The following is an 18923-nucleotide window of genomic DNA, read 5'->3' as shown; positions in this document are numbered from 1 at the left end:
CTTGTCAGGTTTGAGAACCGCTGGTCTAGGAAAGCTCTATCTTCTCTTTCTGCACACAAAGCTAAACTAGGAATTTCCAAATCGCAGATCAGTGCTTCTTTTTTTTTTTTTAAAGATTTTATTTATTTATTTGACAGAGATAGAGACAGCCAGCGAGAGAGGGAACACAAGCAGGGGGAGTGGGGGACAAAGAAGCAGGCTTGTAGCAGAGGAGCCTGATGTGGGACCCGATCCCACAACACCGGGATCACGCCCTGAGCCGAAGGCAGACGCTTAACCTCTGTGCCACCCAGGCGCCCCCAGATCAGTGCTTCTTAAACTTTAGTGTGTATACGAACCCCCCGAGGATCCTTCAAATTACAGATTATGATTAAGTAGGTCTGGAGCGGGGCCTGATTTCTGCATTTCTAACAAGCTCTCAGGCCAGGCCTATACTGGTCTCCATGGGTCATACTCTGAACAACAAGGCCCCAGATCACCCTCAGCAGCACTAAGCCCTGTAAGAGGTCCACATAACAGCACATTTTCCAGGTAAGCCTCTAGGAGCATATGTGCAACGAGAATCCTCTCACTTTAATGGACAGTGTGCTTGCTTTATATTAAAATAAAACTGAAGACAGAAAAGATCACAGAGGCTTGGAAAAATCTCCGAGGGTTTGCTTTCAGCCAGCCTGCTTTAAAAAAAAAAAAAGTACTGATGCAGGTGATCTCCATGAGGCCAGGCCTTGCCTGGAAGAAGACCCCAAGCGAAATCTCCCTAATCCCATACTTCCTCAGCCTCTCCCCTCCTCCCATTTTGCTCCTCAGACCAAATTAGATGGTTGTCTGAGGCATCTGCAAGTCAGGAGTGGGGGGTGAGCTGAGGGGAGGACAGAAAGGGAGGGACATCTGCAGCATATCTCAACCAGAGATGTGCTAGTCAATGTTTCACAACTGGCTTTCCAAGAAAAAAAAACCACAAAACTTGATTTGTAGCATTTGTAAATTTCCATGGTGTGAATATTCCCATTTCAAACTGTTCACGTGGGATCACTCAACATGGAGTTAGGAAGAGACAGGCATAATGTGAGGGACCCAGCACATCAGTGCATCTTCACCCCCTTTCCACCTTAAACGCCAACTCCTTTTCCCCACAGGCAGCCTCCAGCTTGGGCCTCCAAATGGCCCTGCCCTGGCCACCTACTCCCTTGAACTGCAAGGGCTAGTGCAGCCTCTGGTGCCACCCCTGCGGGGGTCTCGTTGCTCTCATTTTGTGCCATGCACCACGGCCTGCTAGCGAGGTAGTACCACCGCCCCCACAGCCACTCGCTCTGAAAGAAAAGCCTAATACCGCCAGGCCGGCAGGGGGCATGACAGAAGAGGGGAAGCAGCAGTCAAGCAGTCAAGTTGGCTGACACCAACCCAGGATGGCTTTGTAACCCTGGAAATGCCAGGGAACGGACTATCTCCAAAACTAGCAGTGAAGCATCTACCAAGGGTCCCTTTTCTATACAGGGACATGTGTGCCAGAGACAGGATGTAGAAATGAGGGTGACCGAGTTCAGAATCTCAGCTCCACCCCCTCTTCAAGGTATGTCCTGCAGAAGTCACTTTACCTCAGCTTCCTCATCTATAAAGTGCGAACAACAGTTTTTTTTTAAAGATCAAAGGTAACTGGTAGCCATAATGGTGATTAACATGAATAAGTCTTCAAACCCAGTGATTCCCCCAAAAGCACTAACGGAAAGAGTCTTCTGGGGTGCTTGTTAAAATTCAGATTCCAGGGCCTCACCCCAGAACTACTGTTTTGGCCTCTACGGAGGAGGGGCCTTGGAATCAGTATTTTTACCAAGGTCCTGAGGTAATGCCGTTGGCATTACTGGTCCATGGAGCACACTTAGTTTTTTTCAGTTTTTTATTTAAATTCTAGTTAGTTACCATAGAGTGTAATATTGGCACAGAGCACACTTTGAAGAGCAAGGCTCTACCCCCCACATCCACTAACCTACCTCTAGATCCAATTTTCACTTAGAAAATTTTTATAGAATCACTGCTTATCTCTAAATGGCAGAATTTTAAGTAAATTTATTATTTCTTCTCTCCCTTTTCTGTATGCTTTCCTCAATGAACACATACTGCTTTTATCATAAAATATCATCTTAAAAGGAAACGCAGCTCTTCAAAGGTGTTTAAGTGTTTCCATAGGTAGGGATGGATGCTAAATTTTATTTCCAGGATTTCTGCAGGTGCCTTTCTTTTTTCTTTTTTTTTTTTTAACATAACTCCCGGCAAGACAGCCGTAAGTCCAAATAAGAAAATATGATTTTTAATTGTGGTCAGGCAACTAGTTTAGTAAACTGCCTTTGTAAAGCTGCTTGACCTTGCTGTGCTTCATTTTCTGTAGTCAAATCTGAATGGCTTCATGAAGATGTAAAATTCTCTGTCATGGGCATTTTTAGGATATTCTTGTCTGTAGTGCTAAAGTATCAAAGCAACAAATTCTAAAACATTCTTTAAAATATGAAAAAAAATATGGGGCGCCTGGGTGACTCAGTCAGCTGAGTGTCTGCTGTTCGGCTCAGGTCATGATCCTGGAGTCCCTGGACTGTGCCCCACACTGGGGCTCCCTGCTCAGCAGGGAGTCTGCTTCTCCCTCTGCCCTGCTCTCTCCGATCCTGCTCTCCTTCTTTCCCTCTCTCTCCCTCACTCTCTTTCTCAAATAAATAAAAAGTCGGCTTGTCCCTCTCCCTCTGCTCCTCACCACTGACCCCCTGCCCGGCTTGCGCGCGCTCTCTCTCTCAAATAAATAGATAAAATCTTTAAAAATATATATAAAATAAGAAAAACCAGACAGTTCCTGAAGTTGTTTCATCAGTGCAATTTTTCTATGGCTCTCAAATTACTCTTAACCAACACAGGTACTTCACTATACTGCAACAGTGACTTACTGGCTAAAAAGAAACCAGGAAGAAAAAAAGAAAAGGCAGCAAAGGACCAAGAATGAACTGGAAAAAAAGAGATGTTCATATAGAAATCTCAGAAAATAACATCATTATATGGCTAGTTCCTAAAAGTAGGAAACAACTGAGGCTTTCAGAGAGAAACATATGGAGAAAGGCCAGAAATAAGGGGCAAAAACATTGTGCATCTGCTGCTATCATAGCAAGTAAATGACACCAGATGATGATTTTGGCCAGTTTGTCACAAAGGGCACCACGATTTTCCCTAAGACTCTTTTGCGGTAACTTTCTTTAACAACAGTACTCCAAGGATGTGAGAGGGAAGGCCTTATAATTTAAAAGGAAAAACAAAAGTCATAGTAAAATACACAAGAAAGCTCTTACTTCTTCCTCTCAGAGCCTAATATCCTAAACAAATCCTTAAAGTACTGCGGGACACGGACGACCACGTTCTCTGAGGGGCCAATGTCTTTCAGGTCGGGGTAGAGTCTGACATCGATGACCTTCTTGATGTAGCCCAGCCAGTCAAACTGAGGAGAGAGAGACAAACACAGAGTGAGGGAACATCTGCTGGGCAGCAAGCAAGGGGAAAGGAAACAGAGCTGGCCGAACATACTCCACTGCCTGTAATTTCTGACCAAATAGTTAGAGATGTAACTGCTCAAATCTAGAAAAGAAACGACTGGTCACATGCTGCCCAGACCCACCGGAGGCGGACAGCATGCTCCTTCCCTCCTCAGCTCCCCATCCTCCATTCTTTCCCCTCCCCCCACTTCTCTCCCTCTCACGCTTGCCCTCACACCCCACCCCCATCCCCCAGCTCACTGCACTCATTCACTCACGGATACACACAGATGCCCCGGGCCAGGCTACACTACTGGTCTCCCCTCTGGGGCAGCTTTACTTATGCAGGGGGAAATAGGAGCAACAAAAAGTAATATGTTTCCCCTCTTCAGTGCATCACTCTCTTGGCGTTTTTCATTGGCTACCCCAAAAATCATTTTCAGCCTATTTCTCTTTTTTTCCTCCCTTGCCTGCATCCACTTTTGAAATGGAAAACTAGTTACTCATTTGCAGCCTCCCCAGAAGGCAGGGATGGCCACTGGCCCCAATCCTACTTGAGACATAAAGGGAATACATCTGGGAATATGATGGAAAGGCTTTGGTATTTTTTCCTGGTGAAAGACTATCATTGGCCCTTCCCCTTTCTTCCTGCTGACGGCAGATGTGATATGTGGAGCTACAGTAGCCACCTTACAACCCTGAGCCATCAAACAGGAAGTCAAAAAGGCAACACCCTAAGGAGAGTGGAGTGGAAAGAACAAACGTGGGTCTTTGACAACACTGTTCAACAGCAAAAGCAACACCAACAGCCACCTACATCTAGACTTCTGTCATGTAAGAAAATGGGCTTTAAGTTTTTAAGCCACTCTTGGAAAGGTTTTCTGTTCCGTACAGGAGAAAGCATCCTAATGCACAGACAGGGGATATTTTATGTGGTGACTGACAAACATGATGATAACCAGTAAGACTGATAGTAGGTTTTACAAAGGCAAAAATTCACACACAGATGATGTACAATTGCTTGTAAAATGACCAGCTAAGATAACATTTCCTAGATCATTTTCACCAACCTGGGGAATCATAGCAGTCAGCTGGGAAATGTTCATTTTGTTGTACATGGCCTCACTGGTTCGGTTTTCATGTGGAATCATTATCTGTTGGAAACAGACTTTGGTTATTTTTTCAAATGAACCATTTCTTGATGCATGACTACTTTCTGTATGTGCCGAAACATCTGCCAAGCATCGTAAAGCTTTTCAAGATTGTGGCGCAGTGCTCAACTTGGGAGAGAGAGGGAAAAAAGACATCACTTTAGGCAAAATTAAGATTAAGATAATAAAAAGAATCTTTCCTGTCCCGTTCAGTGTGAAACACTGCCCTCAGTCCAAAAGTAACTTCCCAAATCCCTTCCTCACCTCTAATGTGGATGGACAAAAGCCGATTACTGGCTCAGGTTGACAGCCAAACTGACATTAGGCAACTGAGACAAACGTCTCACCTTCACCTGTGGTATCCAGATAATGACCTGGATAGCTCATGAACCACAGGCCAGCCCTCATCCCTTGGGGCACATTTTCACTAAAGAGCACTAGAGACTATCTGGATACCACTGCCATCTGTGATCATTCTGTCAAGAGCTCATTACATCCCCTCCCCTCTTCCCTCTGCTTTCTCTGGCCTGGAGACCACCCCCCACAACCACCGTCACCAATGCTCAGGGAATGAGTTCAGTTACCACTCAAACATATATTTCCAAGTCTACATCTCCAACCTTGACTCTTCATACTCTTTCTATTCCCAATACTCATGCTCTTGGCCATTGTGCCAACATCAAATCTAAGCTATGTTGAATCTAAGAAAAGCAGCAATGATTATCTTCCTCAAGGGCCATCTTAATCACTTCCATGGACAGGAAGTAGCTCCCCATACCCCTAAATCACACTGTGCTTTTAAGGCCTTTCATCCTCTGAATCCCTTGCATTAAACTTCCTAGTTTGAACTAGGATTCAAGACTTGGCCCAAGATTCATTTTCTCTGTCAAGCCTTTCCAATCAAACTCTACTTGGTTCCATTCACAAGGGCCACTCCATCAACATGCCCTCCCTTTGTGAACACTTCTCTCTAGCTGGTGTTGGTTAAATGTACACTTCCATGGCTGTATTAACAAGGACCTATTTGTGCTTGGCTAGGTTGTCTTGTCTCTCTAGCTTCAGAAGTTTCACTAGTACTATGTGTTCCACTAATTCTGAATGACCTAGGGGTATAAAAGATGGAGGTGAGAGTTACCGGCTGGCCAAAAATCCATGCACCACAGATTCTTTTAAGACAAAAACCACACCAGGCTGAGTGACAGACATCTGTCCCCTCTTTTCTAAATGCTTCAGTGCCCTCAGCTTCTCCCCCTTCACCCTCCACAGGAAAGAGTTCATGAATCTTACAAACAGCTTCCTGGCTCTATTTGAATCACCGCCTCGGAGAATGTCCACACTCCTCCCTCCCTCTACTAGGGCTCACAGCCCCGGACTGAAGCCCTTTGGCCTCAGAGCTGTTTTCAGCTCTCTGCCAACTACTTCCCCCCACCCCATGGATTTGTCACTTCATTTAGCCTCTCAACAATTCCCAGTCTTGCCTCAGCCCAGCTGTTTTTAGTTCCCTTTTTGGTCCAAATCCCTGGCTCAGGACAAGGCCTTCCCCCGCTGTATCAGAGCTTCAGTCCAAATTAGAGCTCTGGGTCTCCTATTTGCCTGGGAAGGGAATCCAGATGGCCTCTAGACATGGCTTAGAGGCCCACTCTTTGACTCCAGAACATCTGCAGCAGTGTTCACACAGTCTTCAAAGGTGACATGCATGAATGAACTTTCTGCTCTGCAAGTAAGAGTTTGGAGAGAGGAATGCATGTACATCACTGCAGCTGAGAGAAACTAATTCCTCCCGACCCTATCGATCATCCCTATGCCATACCTCAACACATTACCACCACTTTGCCAAACAGAAAACCAAGCAACACCTGGACTCACATGCAACTAAGGATTTTTACCAACTTCTGTTATGAAAGACTACCAACCCATATGCAAGACTTTCTTGATAAAAGTATCATTTTTTCCCCACTACAAGATATCCCCACAAGCAGATTTCACATTTGTTCCCTCTGGTCCTAGAATGTACAGGGATTTTATACTTTGGTTCTTCTACAAAAGAAGTTATATTCTGAACAAAGCGAGCCAGTGAGGACTTCTCATTATTCTCCCTCAAGTGTGTTCTCAGACCTCTACCCTGAGACTGAACTTAAGGTAACTTATAAAGAACACAGCCATGTGACACAATGACATTTAAGTGGGGCAAGAAAAGAATGAAAAGCAGGGTTAGGGACAAGGTAGCAACAGAATGGCAGCTAAAAAATGCTTACCAGCATGTCCTATACGCTTTCTACATCAAACTGTATATCCAGTATCCAGGACGGATGGACAGACTTCCCAAAGCCCCAATCTTAGTCAGACTGACAATGAGTGGGACTGGTATAAAGAGTAAACTAAATGAAAAATAACCTTCTATTCAAGCCAAATCAATATGGATTTATTAACTAACTATTCTTCTATAGGAACCACACAGAAGTCTTAGGAAACCATAGTCAGAGCATCTCCCTGATGCTGTTCTCTGGCCACAGCTGGGCAGCATATGGACCTTGGGCTTCAGGCAGGGAGGCAGAAGGGAAGAAGAGCTCTTCTTTCTGTCATGGTTCTTCTTCCTGTTACTTCCCGGAGGAGATGCTATTAGTTCTACCTTGGACCCAAAGGATAATGCCACAGGATGCCATGTTTATATATATTTTCACTCATGGTATACTTCTTTTAAAATAAAGAAAAGAAAAGAAAGGGATTTTACATTAAGACTTACCTCAGCTATCTTAATTTCCAATCTAAGCACTGACTTCATGTCATGCTCCGCTCGGGAGATATTAGCTCCCAAAAGTACAGCCGTATCCACCATGAACTTGTAAAGGGCATCCCGATACTATAAGAGATAAAGAAGCAAGTGACCAGACAATAGCCTATCAGAAAGTACGTTTCAGGGACAGAGAAGAGCAAAAACAGCAGGCGGAAGTAAATGCTCTTCAACTTCATTCTCTACTCAAAGTATGGTACAGGTGTGAGGCAAGACCAACCATCCACCAACGACTTTGGGAGAAAGAAGAGTGCAGCTACTGGGGTACTGTTTCCACGAGAGACAGAGATACCAAGGATCAAGAGAACTAATCCTCTGGCAACCAATGATATTATAGGTACCTGAAATATCACCAAATGAGCCCAGAATAGAAAGTTAAAGGTCAGACTCCTCTTTCCAGGCAAGTGAAGTTTTAATAAAATAATGGGAAAGAATGGTTGCTAGAAGCAGGAGGCATGATCCATGAAGACTGGTGGAAACTGATTTATTCTCTTCCAGCTCAATTTACCCACCTTCATACTAAGCAATAAAAGACCAGTGACTGCAGCCCTATGTCTCTTCAGTTTTGTACGGATTTTACAAAGTTCTCCTCACTACTCAGGGAGAAAAGAAAGAAGAGAGGAATGACAAAGAGAAACCCAGCAAATAGAAAATACAGAGTTTCCTCCCTGCATGTTCATAAACCCATTTTCAGGCTACTCATATGGAGAGGGACCTTACTGTCTGGGAACCGTGGGAATCTTGTTGAGGGTAACCTCTCCCTTCAGATATATTTGTGAGGAATCAATACACCATATATTAAATTATCGCACAGTTGTGTTATGGGACTAAGATTTCCTTATGTCTTGGTTCTATATGCTCTTCTTGCTATGCTTATGACCGCAAGATCTATACACTGCTTGGCATATAGCAGGGCCTTAATAAATATTTGTTAATCAGTAAGCAAGCTTTGCAAAAAGTGTTAACTAGAAACAATGCTTTCTAACTCCCAGTTCAATTTAAGAAATTATTTATTCAATCAATACATGTATAGGATGTCTTGCTAGGCATTCCGTGCTTATGGGGGCTACAGATAAAAAATTTCATAATGCATGAGTCCAGGTCTCAATGTGTAATCCAGTGAGGGAGATAAACATGTAATTACTAACTGTAACATTAGAGAGACCAAAATCAGTTCCTTAACAAAGCAGCTAAGTGTTTGGAAACTCAAAAAGTAGAGAAGAATTCCAGCCTGGAGAAATGAGCGCAGACCACTTGAAGGAGACACGTTTGGGAGCAGTGAAGAGTCCTCCTGTGAGGTGTGCAAGCTGCCTTTGTTGGGAGAAAAACAAAAGTTAATGAGGCAGCAAAAGCGCTCTGGGATCATGTCACGGAGAGGCCCTGGGAATTCAGAGCCTAGTGTGTGAGCAAAAGCATGCTGGGAGCTATACTCTGAGAAGAGAACTTATCCAGTGGTGCTAAGGAGGCAATGAAATGAAGGGGAGGAGGTAATAGTGAAAGGTTACTTGTCGTCAAGGCTAGAGTTAACAAGGATCTGACCTAGGCCAGTAAAGACAGAGAAGAAGGACCAGACGGAACAGAGATTTTGAAAGTAGAATCCACAGGACTTGACTGATTGGTTGTGGAGGATTGGGGGGGGGGGGTTCAAGCCTGGTTGTTGATAGGGTGGTGACCCCAACAGAAAGGTGGGTACCCGCAGATTGGCGAAAGTTCATTCTATCCACTTTGAACAAGACAAACATGCCAACCTTCTTCGATGAGTGTCCTCACCCAGCAAGTTGCCTAAGATCTTACCTAGCTTCCTGCCCTCTGGAACCTTCTAGATATAAGGTTTAGTATCAGCAAAGGAGCAGGGACTTCCATTATGACTCAACACTTTCCAGTCTAAGTTCCTACATTCTTAGGCTGGCCCAGAAACCAGTGAACTTCCTAGTCAAGGGTCCCCGGGTCTGAGGCTCCTTCAGAAGATCAACCATGTTTCCAAAATGAATTGAAAGTGTCAGGAATGAAGCAGCTTTACTCCAATCTCCATGAAACTATTAGGTTTCCCAGCCAACCCAAGAAGTCTATCGGAACTGAACCCATCTGGTTCTCATTAACCTTGCATTAACCCATGGCATCTGTTAAGAAAACAGATTCCTGGGCCCCACTTCAAGTCTCCTACATCGGCCTCTCGTGGGCTGTGGCCCAAGAATTGACATTTAACAGGAGGTTCCCAGATGATTCTTAACCCATACAATTTGAGAACCATTGACTATGTCAACCCAGTCAAATCCCCACACTTTACTTCTGCAATGCACAGTGAGCTCTCTACAGTTCTGAGGAAAGGCTGCAAACTCATTTCTTGGTTACTTCATTCAGGTGTGCTGCCTCCCCAGCTCGATCAGGAGGGCCCTGAGCCTTGATGCCCAGACTTCCCGAAGAACGGAAGTGCCATTTGTCTGACTGAATCAAAGGCCTCCACTTCCTGCATTGGCAACATGGTCATCAAACAGTCACACTGTTTGTTTCCAGTAAAGAGTCAGGGATTTTAGAACAATTTATGAACCCAAAAACAGTCTGACAAGGCACAGTGTTGAATATGTGTAAAACTTACAGACTTGGCTTCTGTGGTATTATCCAGGTAGTCTTCCCTCACAGCTAGGGAGAGAGTTGCTTGGTCCAGCTGTTGAAACGAAATAGAAAGCATTCTGATTGTAATACAAATTCTTACCAACCACTTTAACCAGTATCATGGAATCTGCATCCCAGTGATAGTTTGAGTCTCTGGCACCAGTACAGAAAGAGTTCCCAGCACTCAGAATGACAGGCAAATAGGTACTTCAGCAAAGACAGACATAAAGTCTCAGAGACTGGCCCCTGCTTCAAGGATTCTCACCCTTTTGAGGTTCTACCAGTACTTAATAGCATCGAAGCTATCTGAGTTGAAATAGGTCTTAGAGATGATTTGATTTTCCCCCTTCTTGTGGAGAAACAAAAGCCAAAGAAATGAGGTGGCTTTTCCAAGGTAACATGGCTAGGCAGAGCTCAGAGGAGAATTGCTGTCTTCCATCACCAGATCCAGTATTCTCCTCACTGCAATATTTTACAAAATGTCAAACTGGAAAGAGTTGATTAACCAGATTTTCTACCTCCGTACCCCTAAAATACTGTACTGCACTGATTGATTTTTTTTTATTTGAAAGGAACCAAATGATAATTCTGTTCTGAGAAATCTTTGCAAAATTTAGAATTCTCTCTGGAAAGTTTAGAATAGGTGATAAAAATACAAATAATAATCAGACAACTAAATAACCAGAATTATTATGGAAAAGTATAGCATAATTTCTTGAATTAAACAATTTCAGCACCTTAAAGGCAATCAAAGGGGAAAAGACAGTGTTTTTGAAGAATGTGCTACAACAACTGGACATCCACTTGCAGGGAAAAAAAAAAGAGAGAGAAAATGAACCTTGACTCATACCTCACAACTCATACAAAACTTAACTCAAAATGGATCATAGACCTAAATGTAAAACCTAAAACTATGAAGCTTGTGGAAGAAAACATAGTGGGAACTCTTGTGACCTAGGGTTAGACAAAGAGTTATTTTTTTAAAAAGATTTTATTTATTTATTTGAGAGAGAGAGAGAGAACACAGAGGGAGAGGGAGAAGCAGACTCCCCACTGAGTAGGGAGCCTGATGGACACTGAGCCGAAGTCAGATGCTTAACCGACTGAGCCACCCAACTGAGCCACCCAGGCACCCCTAGACAAAGAGTTATTAGACATGATACCAAAATCACAATTGATAGAAGAAAAAAGAAATTGGACTGCATCACCATTAAAAAATTTTGCTCTGCAAATGACACTGTCGGGAGAATAAAAAGACGAGCTATAGACAGACACAAAATATTTGAAAATCACATATATGAAAAGGGATTTGTATATAAAGAGCCCTCAATTTGCAACAGTAAGAAAAGAAACAACCCAATTTAAAAGCAAGCACAAGATCTGAACAGACAATTCACCAAAGATATGAAGATGGAAAGTAAGCGCATGAGAAGATGCTCGACAGCACTAATAATTAGGAAACTGTAAGCCACGAACAATACACCACCACTATATATCATTAGAATGGCAAAAACAAACAAACAAACAAAACCTGAGAAGCTAAAAGCTGTCCAGGATGTAGAAAAACTGCATTACTTGCACACTGCTAGTGGGAATGCAAAATGGCAGAGCCACCTTAGAAACCAGTTTGATAGATTCTTAAAAAGTTAAACATACACTTACATATGACCCAGCAATCCCACTCCTACGTATTTATCTAAGAGAAATAAAAACTTAATGCTCACACAAAAACCCGCATGTAACTGTATTCATAACTGCCCAAAACTGTAAACAAAGCAAATGTTCTTCAACTGGTGAATGGACAAACTGTGATACACACTGGAACAGTAGGCAGCCATAAGAAGGAATGAACTACTGATACACGGAACAACACAGGCAAGTTTTACTCACATTCTGAAAAAGGCGAAACTACAGGGACAGAGAACGGTGTTTAAGGATGGGGAAAGTTGTTGACTACAAAGGGGCCACATGAGGTAATTCTGTGGGGGGTGATGGAACTGTTGTGTTTCTTGAGTATAGTGGTGATTACACCACTCTATGTACTGGTCAGAACTTATAGGGGCGCCTGGGTGGCTCAGTCAGTTAAGCATCTGCCATCAGCTGGGGTTATGAGCCCCGGTGTCCTGGGATGGAGCCCCGCATTGTTGGGCTCCCAGCTCAGCGGGTACTCTGCTTCTCCCTCCGCCTCTGTCCCTGCCCCCGCTCGCTCGTGCTCTCGCGCGCACACGCGCACACACTCTCTCAAATGAATAAAAAATCGTTTTAAAAAAAAACTTACAGACACGTGCATTACAAAAAGCTAATTTCATTGTATGTAAATTTAAAAGTAATTACTTTAAGTTCCAGAACCTTCTCTAAATCCACGGCAGTTCTTTCTTGAGTTTCAGCAACTGCCTAAAGACCGAATAAAACGGATCCCAACAGCAGATTTCTTAATTTTAAATCTGATTCACACAGAAAAAAGTTAAGTCAAATTAAGAACATAAAAAACCTAAGTAACAAATCAAAAATTAGTAGCATCTGAATAAAAACTGGATCCTACATGCCTGAATCATTAGTTTATGCAACTCTGCATTGTTTTTACCTATGTATCCTAGTTCTTCTTCATTTTACTATAATCTCAAATATTTTCTTTTTTTAATACATAAGATTTGTATAGGATCACAGTTTTCCATGAAGATCTCCTTCATATGCAACAAATTCTACAAAGGCCAAGTTAAGAGTTAGTGATATTATGAAAAATTCAAGAAAAACACTGCTCTTGTTTCAAGGAAGAAAAAAAGAGATTGTCATAACACCCATCTTGCCTGCATGTACTACTAAAATCCTCAAGTTGTTGTATTCAACCCTCTTCTCTAATTGGCCCCAAACAACCAAATCATGAGCCAGCCTGGCTTCATCCTACTAAAACTCCCAATCTACCACCATTTCTTCCAAAAATTAAGTAAGCAAGGATCGTGAAACACAATATTATGATTAAGATGCTTTGGCTTTCGACTAGATCTGGACAACTTGGAGCAATCTTTTGAGCTTCAGTCTCATAGGAAAGGAAACTAAACAGACAATATCAAGAAAGCCAAAGTTTTCCTCTGATGAAATGAAGTTAAATCCTCTTATTATAAAAGTTTAGATGACTCAAGTAAAGTTACTGGAACTTTTTTATACCTCCACATTGTTATGGTTTCTAGGGAATGTTTTAAATACACCAAACAGAATAAGGTCTGACAACTAAATCTCTTTAGAAGCATACAAACTCTTGAGGCAAAAGACTTTCTCAAGAGACCAACATTAGGACACTGTGTTATTGGAGGTTTTTTAATCCTTGTATTTACAAATGATCTGAACATCCCAAGTAGAAAATAAAGTTATGTGTTTAGGAAATCCGATATATTGAACTGAAAGATGAATTTTTTTCTCTAACTACAACAAACCTCAGGTTAGGAAACAAAGCAGTAACACAAAAAGAAACATCTGCCAAATTATGATTTAGGAAAAGGAAAGAAAGCAATTAGAAAAACTTCATTTCCAAGAGGGTCTCTCCTTGTCATTCTTATGGACTTGGCTAAAAGTCAGACAAAAGCAGGCCACTAATGATGACTTTAAGTCAGTTTCAGTAACACAGACAACCTGGTCTTCCAAACGTTTTTTCAGGACCCTATATTTTCAAGTCCTTTATCAGTTCTCATTCTTGTTATCTCCTTACTTAAAAAAAACCCCAAACACATGTAGCAAGGTATGTTTGGGGGCTTTAACTTCTGTTGTTTCCTATATTTTTGCATTTCCTTTCTCCCGTTTCAGCCTGTGGCAAATCCTGTGCCATCTCGCCACAGCGCAGCTTGACGGGGGACCCCTGGGCGGGTCTGAGCAACCCCTGCTCACCAGACTGCCTGTCCTTGGCAGGAAGCTACCTCTGCCCTTTTTGCTTCACCCAAAAGTACCACCTGCTCACCCAAAGGAATTGCCACAGTGCTGTGCCTTCCCAAAGAGAGTCCTTTTTCTTAACCCCCCATGGGTTCATAGGATTAGAAAAGCTAAAAACACTGAAGAAAATAGGATGTGATTGAAAAAGAAGTCTAAGTACATAGAGGGAGGAGAGTGCGGGCTAAGACAGAGTTCTCCCAGAGCCAGAAGAAGATCTCCTCAGCAAAGAAGTCCAAGTTTCTCACAGGCAGAGTGACCAGTCACTGCCCCTAGAAAATGGCAGGATGGCAGAGGGAGTGGGAGACCCAGGGCCCCAACAGCAGGGAAGCACACTTGAAGGGTCCACAAGGACTGAGATAGGGGTTTCTTCTCAGAAACAGGTAATTGATGAGTGGAGAATCTCCCACTACCGCAGGAGAAGACTAGGAAATGGGGCAACCAGAAGGTGGGGAAATGACTAGACTGGTTCGGTTTCCCACTACAAGGTGGCATGGGAGCTCAGACGGAGTTGAGACTAACTGAAATTGCCTATTTTTCGCACACGTGAACTTGAGATCTAAGAGGTATGTTGGGTACTAAAATCGAAGAGGATCAAGTGGTTCTCCAAATGGTTCTGACCAGGTGCCTTGTCATGCTTTAAGAGAAGGGTACATTTTGTCATGTGCTACTATGTCCCAGTATCTATGCTGCAAACTGTCACCACACTCACCTCACTGAAACTGCACAGCAACAGTGAAAAGTACATTCTAATTCCCCGGTCAATACACATGGGGAAAATAAGATGCAGACAGGTCAAACAATTTGCACACAGATATTCACTGAGTCAATCACAAAGCCAAACCCTGAACCTCAGTCTCTTTAACACCAAAACCTATTTTTTTCCCCACTACCCAAGTGGTTTTCAAACTATGACCCACAAAACATAAAAGATGCTCCGGGGCTTGGAATATTTAATCAAATTCTGTACAGTTTTAACTATTTCTAATAAAAGCAACGTTCACAAATTTTACAACACTGGCAGTCACCAATATACTAATTCTTGTTGTCAGGTTCATTGGGTTTTATGCAAATCTCAGAAGAAAGCTTCTCTTACCATATCTAGACACAAGCTTGAACTACTTCTAACTGTGTCACGGTAACAAAGACTGTAGCTCTGTTTTGTTAACTCAGGTGTGTGACTATTCATTCACATAAAGTGGTACAGAGACATAACTAGAAATAAAAACCTGTGGGGCGCCTGGGTGGCTCAGCCAGTTGAGCGTCTGCCTTCAGCTCAGGTCATGATCCCGGGGTCCTGGGATCGAGCCCCACATCAGGCTCCCAGCTCAGCGGGGAGTCTGCTTTTCCCTCTCCCTCTGCCCATCCCCACTCATGTACGCTTTCTCTCTCTCTCTCTCAAATAAATAAATAAAATCATTAAAAATATAATAAAGCAAACCTGTGCTGCACTCTGATCCCAAGCCATGCTCCAACACATCAGTTTGGAACGAGTCACCGTGCCAGCAAAGCAGCACAGCAGGAAGTCCATGAGCACCTCCTCATATTCAGAGACTATTCTATCATTGACAGTCCAGTGTTTCCAGGATCCATTTAATTGAATATTAAGTATGCAAGGCAAGCTGTTAAAAACTGGTTACCATGTTCCTCTATTTCCCGTGTTTCCTGTAAGCATCCAAGTTCATTTTTTTTTCTTTTCTTTCAGCAAGACATCTTTGGTGATGGTGTATGCTTCCCACTGCCTGGTATCAGAAGGTATACAAGATCTGGTTGCCCCACTTCGAACAAGGCTACCACCGACATTTGGGTGCTTTTGATGTCAGTATGATCTCTCTATCTTGAGTCTCCCCCATCAACCATTTACCTAACGGTTTTAGCACCTATGGATGGTAGCTCCCTTGATCCTGTATCTCATTAGAAATTTTTTTAAATGGTAACTTTTTTTTAAAGACTTTATTCATTTGAGAGAGGGAGCGAGCATGAGCGCAGGTGTGGGGGGAGGGGAAGGCAGAAGGAGAAGAAGGCTCCCCACTGAGCAGAAAGCCCAGTGTGGGGCTCAATCCCAGGACCCCAGGATCATGATCTGAGCTGAAGGCAGATGCTTAACTGACAGAGTCAACCAGGCGCCCCTAAATGGTAACTTTTTAATTCTATTCTCGCTCTTGCATTTTTTAAGCTGTGGTTCTCCTATAAACAAGAATTTTCCCTCATCAACTATTAGGTTGCCCTGAAATCAGTCAAATTCACAATGCTGTAGATTAAAATCGACTTATCATCCAAATGCACATGAGATTCCTATTTGGAATCTGAATCAAAGACCAACTGTTCAATTTTTTAAAAGGAAATGTTTGAGACACTCAGGAAAACTGAAAATTAAGTAGGTGCCAGATGTTAATTATGCAATTATGGTTACTTTTTTGGCTGTGATAACAGTCCTTCCCATTAGATAAACACTGGTTTATCAGGGCAACGATATTATATTTTAGATTTGCTATAAAATGCTCTAGCCTCCCCCCAAAAAGGAAGGGTTTAGATAAAACAAGAACAGCCAAAAGTTGCCAGTTGTTGAAGCTAGGTTGATGAGTACATGGGATTTTATTGTACTATTCTTTTTACTTTTGTATTATTTTCCACAATAAAATGTTTAAGGAGATAAATTCTTAGAGTAGGTCCAGAAATTGGTGAAAAATGAAATGCTTGCCATTTGCAACTACTTATCTGTGTGTGAATCAAGATCTTCTATCACCCACGGGCGCCTGGGGGGCTCAGTTGGTTGAGCGTCAGACTTGATTTGGGCTCAGGTCATGTTCTCAGTTTTGTGAGATTGAGCTCTGCATCAGTCTCTGGGCTCATCGGAGAGTTGGCTTGAGATGGCTTGAGATTCTCTCTCTCCCTCTCCCTCTGTCTCTCCCTGCTCCACCTCCCCCCGCTCAGCCCCGCACTTGTGTGTGTGCTCGCACACGCATTCTCTCTCTAAAATAAATAATCCTTAAAAAAAAATCTTCTATCACCCAAGAGAGTGCATAAACTTAAGTTTAAAAGTCTTCATCTAACTTCAAAATACCACTTCAGGTGTTTGACAGGATGTCATAGTTCTGGAATTAAGAATGATAGCCTTGGGGCGTCTGGGTGGCTCAGCTGCTTAAAGCATCCGACTCTCGATTTCGGCTCAGGTCATGATCTTGGGGTCCTGGGATCGAGCCCCCATGTCAGGCTCCCTACTCAGCAGGGAGTCTGCTTCTCTCCCTCTCCTTCTGCCCCTCGTCCACATCCATGCTCTCTCTCTCTCTCACTCTCAAATAAATAAACAAAATCTTTTTAAAAATCTGCTTTGTTGGTTTTAAAGTGAGTAACCTATCAGCATGAGGCAGAGTTCTTGTTCCTTCACCCAGCATGAAAATACAGATGCCTCTGGAACTAAGAATTTCCTCCTGAGTAGATGGGAAATCTTCCAGTGACTAGAGATTTACTGAGACTTCCAGTGTCTAAAGTATAGCTGAGCCAACCACAGCCTGCCGGCCAGCCTGCCACACAACCACACCCATCCACGGATACACTGTCTACAGCTGCTCTCCCAGGTACAAGAGTAGAGTTGAGTAGGTGAGGCAGAGACCAGATGGCCCACAGAGCCTAAAATAGTTACTATCTGGTCCTTACAGAACAAAAAATTGCCAGCCTCTTGGTATAAATCAAAAAATAAACTGCATGGTGTGGCTTTTTAAAAGGTGACTTATAGCAGAAGAAGGTAATATACTCTAAAGGTTTTATACTTCTACAATTTGATCATCAATATACCACTAATATTTGCTGGTTTGACAAAGGACGGAACTGGGAAAAAAATCAGTGATTCAATAAAATTTTCACAATAGGTCAAAGTAACTGTGGAAGCGGGGTACCTGGGTGGCTCAGTCGGTTAAGCATCTGCCTTCGGCTCAGGTCATGATCCTGGAGCCCCATAATCGAGCCCCACGTCAGGCTCCCTCCACAGTGGGGTGTCTCCTTCTCCCTCTGCCTCTCCCCATTCCCTCGCTCCTGCTCTCTCTCGCTCATTCTCTCTCTCAAGAAAATAAATTTTTTAACATCTTAAAAAGAAAAAAAAAGTAACTGTGGAAGCAAAAAATACAGTAGGATCAAAACACAAAACAATTTAAGAAATGTTATTTGAATCCTCGCAAAGCTGTTTCACTGATGAATCTTTCATTGTTGTTCCTTTGTCAGGGGAACGAGGAGGTGTGGGGAAGAGCAGAGTTCACAAAGTCTTTGTGGCTTGCTGCCCACTGGAATTTAGGGACCCCACACATGCTCAGAGTAGATATTTGATGGCCATATCAGACATGATTTGAAACTCACTCCCCAGCTTCCTGAAAGGCTGACAAAATTGGTTTGTTCATGATGTACACTCTACAAATCTGGAAGGAAGGAATATTCTAGATCCCAATGTTTAACAGAATTTTTATCCTCTGATTTCACTAAGGTAGGATGAGTCTCTTTTCCCAGAAAGACACCCCAAAAGGCTAACCTTGGACTGAACAAACAGGATGAACAAGTCTTCACTATACCTTCAAAATGTGTTCGTTGGACACCTTGTCATCAGGGGACACATACAATCGGATGAACACAGAATTGCTGTATTGACCACGAAACGTTGCAAGGGTATGCAAAAGACTGAACTTCCTCTCTGACCAAACTCCTTCAGGACCAATATTAGATTCAAGCACAGGCCAGCGGAAAGGTGAATGCCGCAGGATGTGTAGCAATGGCTTGGCATCTGCTTTTTCGATCGCTTCTGAAAGGGAGCAAATACAAAGGAAGAGTTAGAACTGCAAACTGGATCACCAAACTAGAATGCAAGTATATCTTCTCAAGAGAAAATTCCCCATAAGACCTCAACTTAACATTTCCGCTGTTAGAGAGAGGTGCAGTGGATTGAGCAGGACCACAGAGACA

The 18923-nt window shown here is 42.9% G+C and overlaps 1 protein-coding gene across 3 annotated transcripts in view; it reads right to left on the bottom strand.

Moving 5' to 3' along the window:
- Nucleotides 1-18923, bottom strand: part of PHEX (phosphate regulating endopeptidase X-linked) — a 207032-nt gene that overhangs the window by 141021 nt on the left and 47088 nt on the right. For all 3 annotated transcript variants that reach the window (XM_048213359.2, XM_057310564.1, XM_048213360.2), the window contains 5 exons: nt 18536-18762; nt 10042-10110; nt 7398-7514; nt 4574-4657; nt 3324-3469 (listed from right to left, as the gene is read on the bottom strand). In XM_048213359.2, the coding sequence (XP_048069316.1) occupies nt 3324-3469; nt 4574-4657; nt 7398-7514; nt 10042-10110; nt 18536-18762 (643 nt within the window). The remainder of the gene's footprint in view (nt 1-3323; nt 3470-4573; nt 4658-7397; nt 7515-10041; nt 10111-18535; nt 18763-18923) is intronic.

The sequence above is a fragment of the Ursus arctos genome, chromosome X (genome assembly GCF_023065955.2).
Source record: "Ursus arctos isolate Adak ecotype North America chromosome X, UrsArc2.0, whole genome shotgun sequence".
Lineage (NCBI taxonomy): Eukaryota > Metazoa > Chordata > Mammalia > Carnivora > Ursidae > Ursus > Ursus arctos.
Note: the sequence above shows the minus strand (reverse complement) of the source record. Positions and strands in the feature narration are given on the sequence as shown.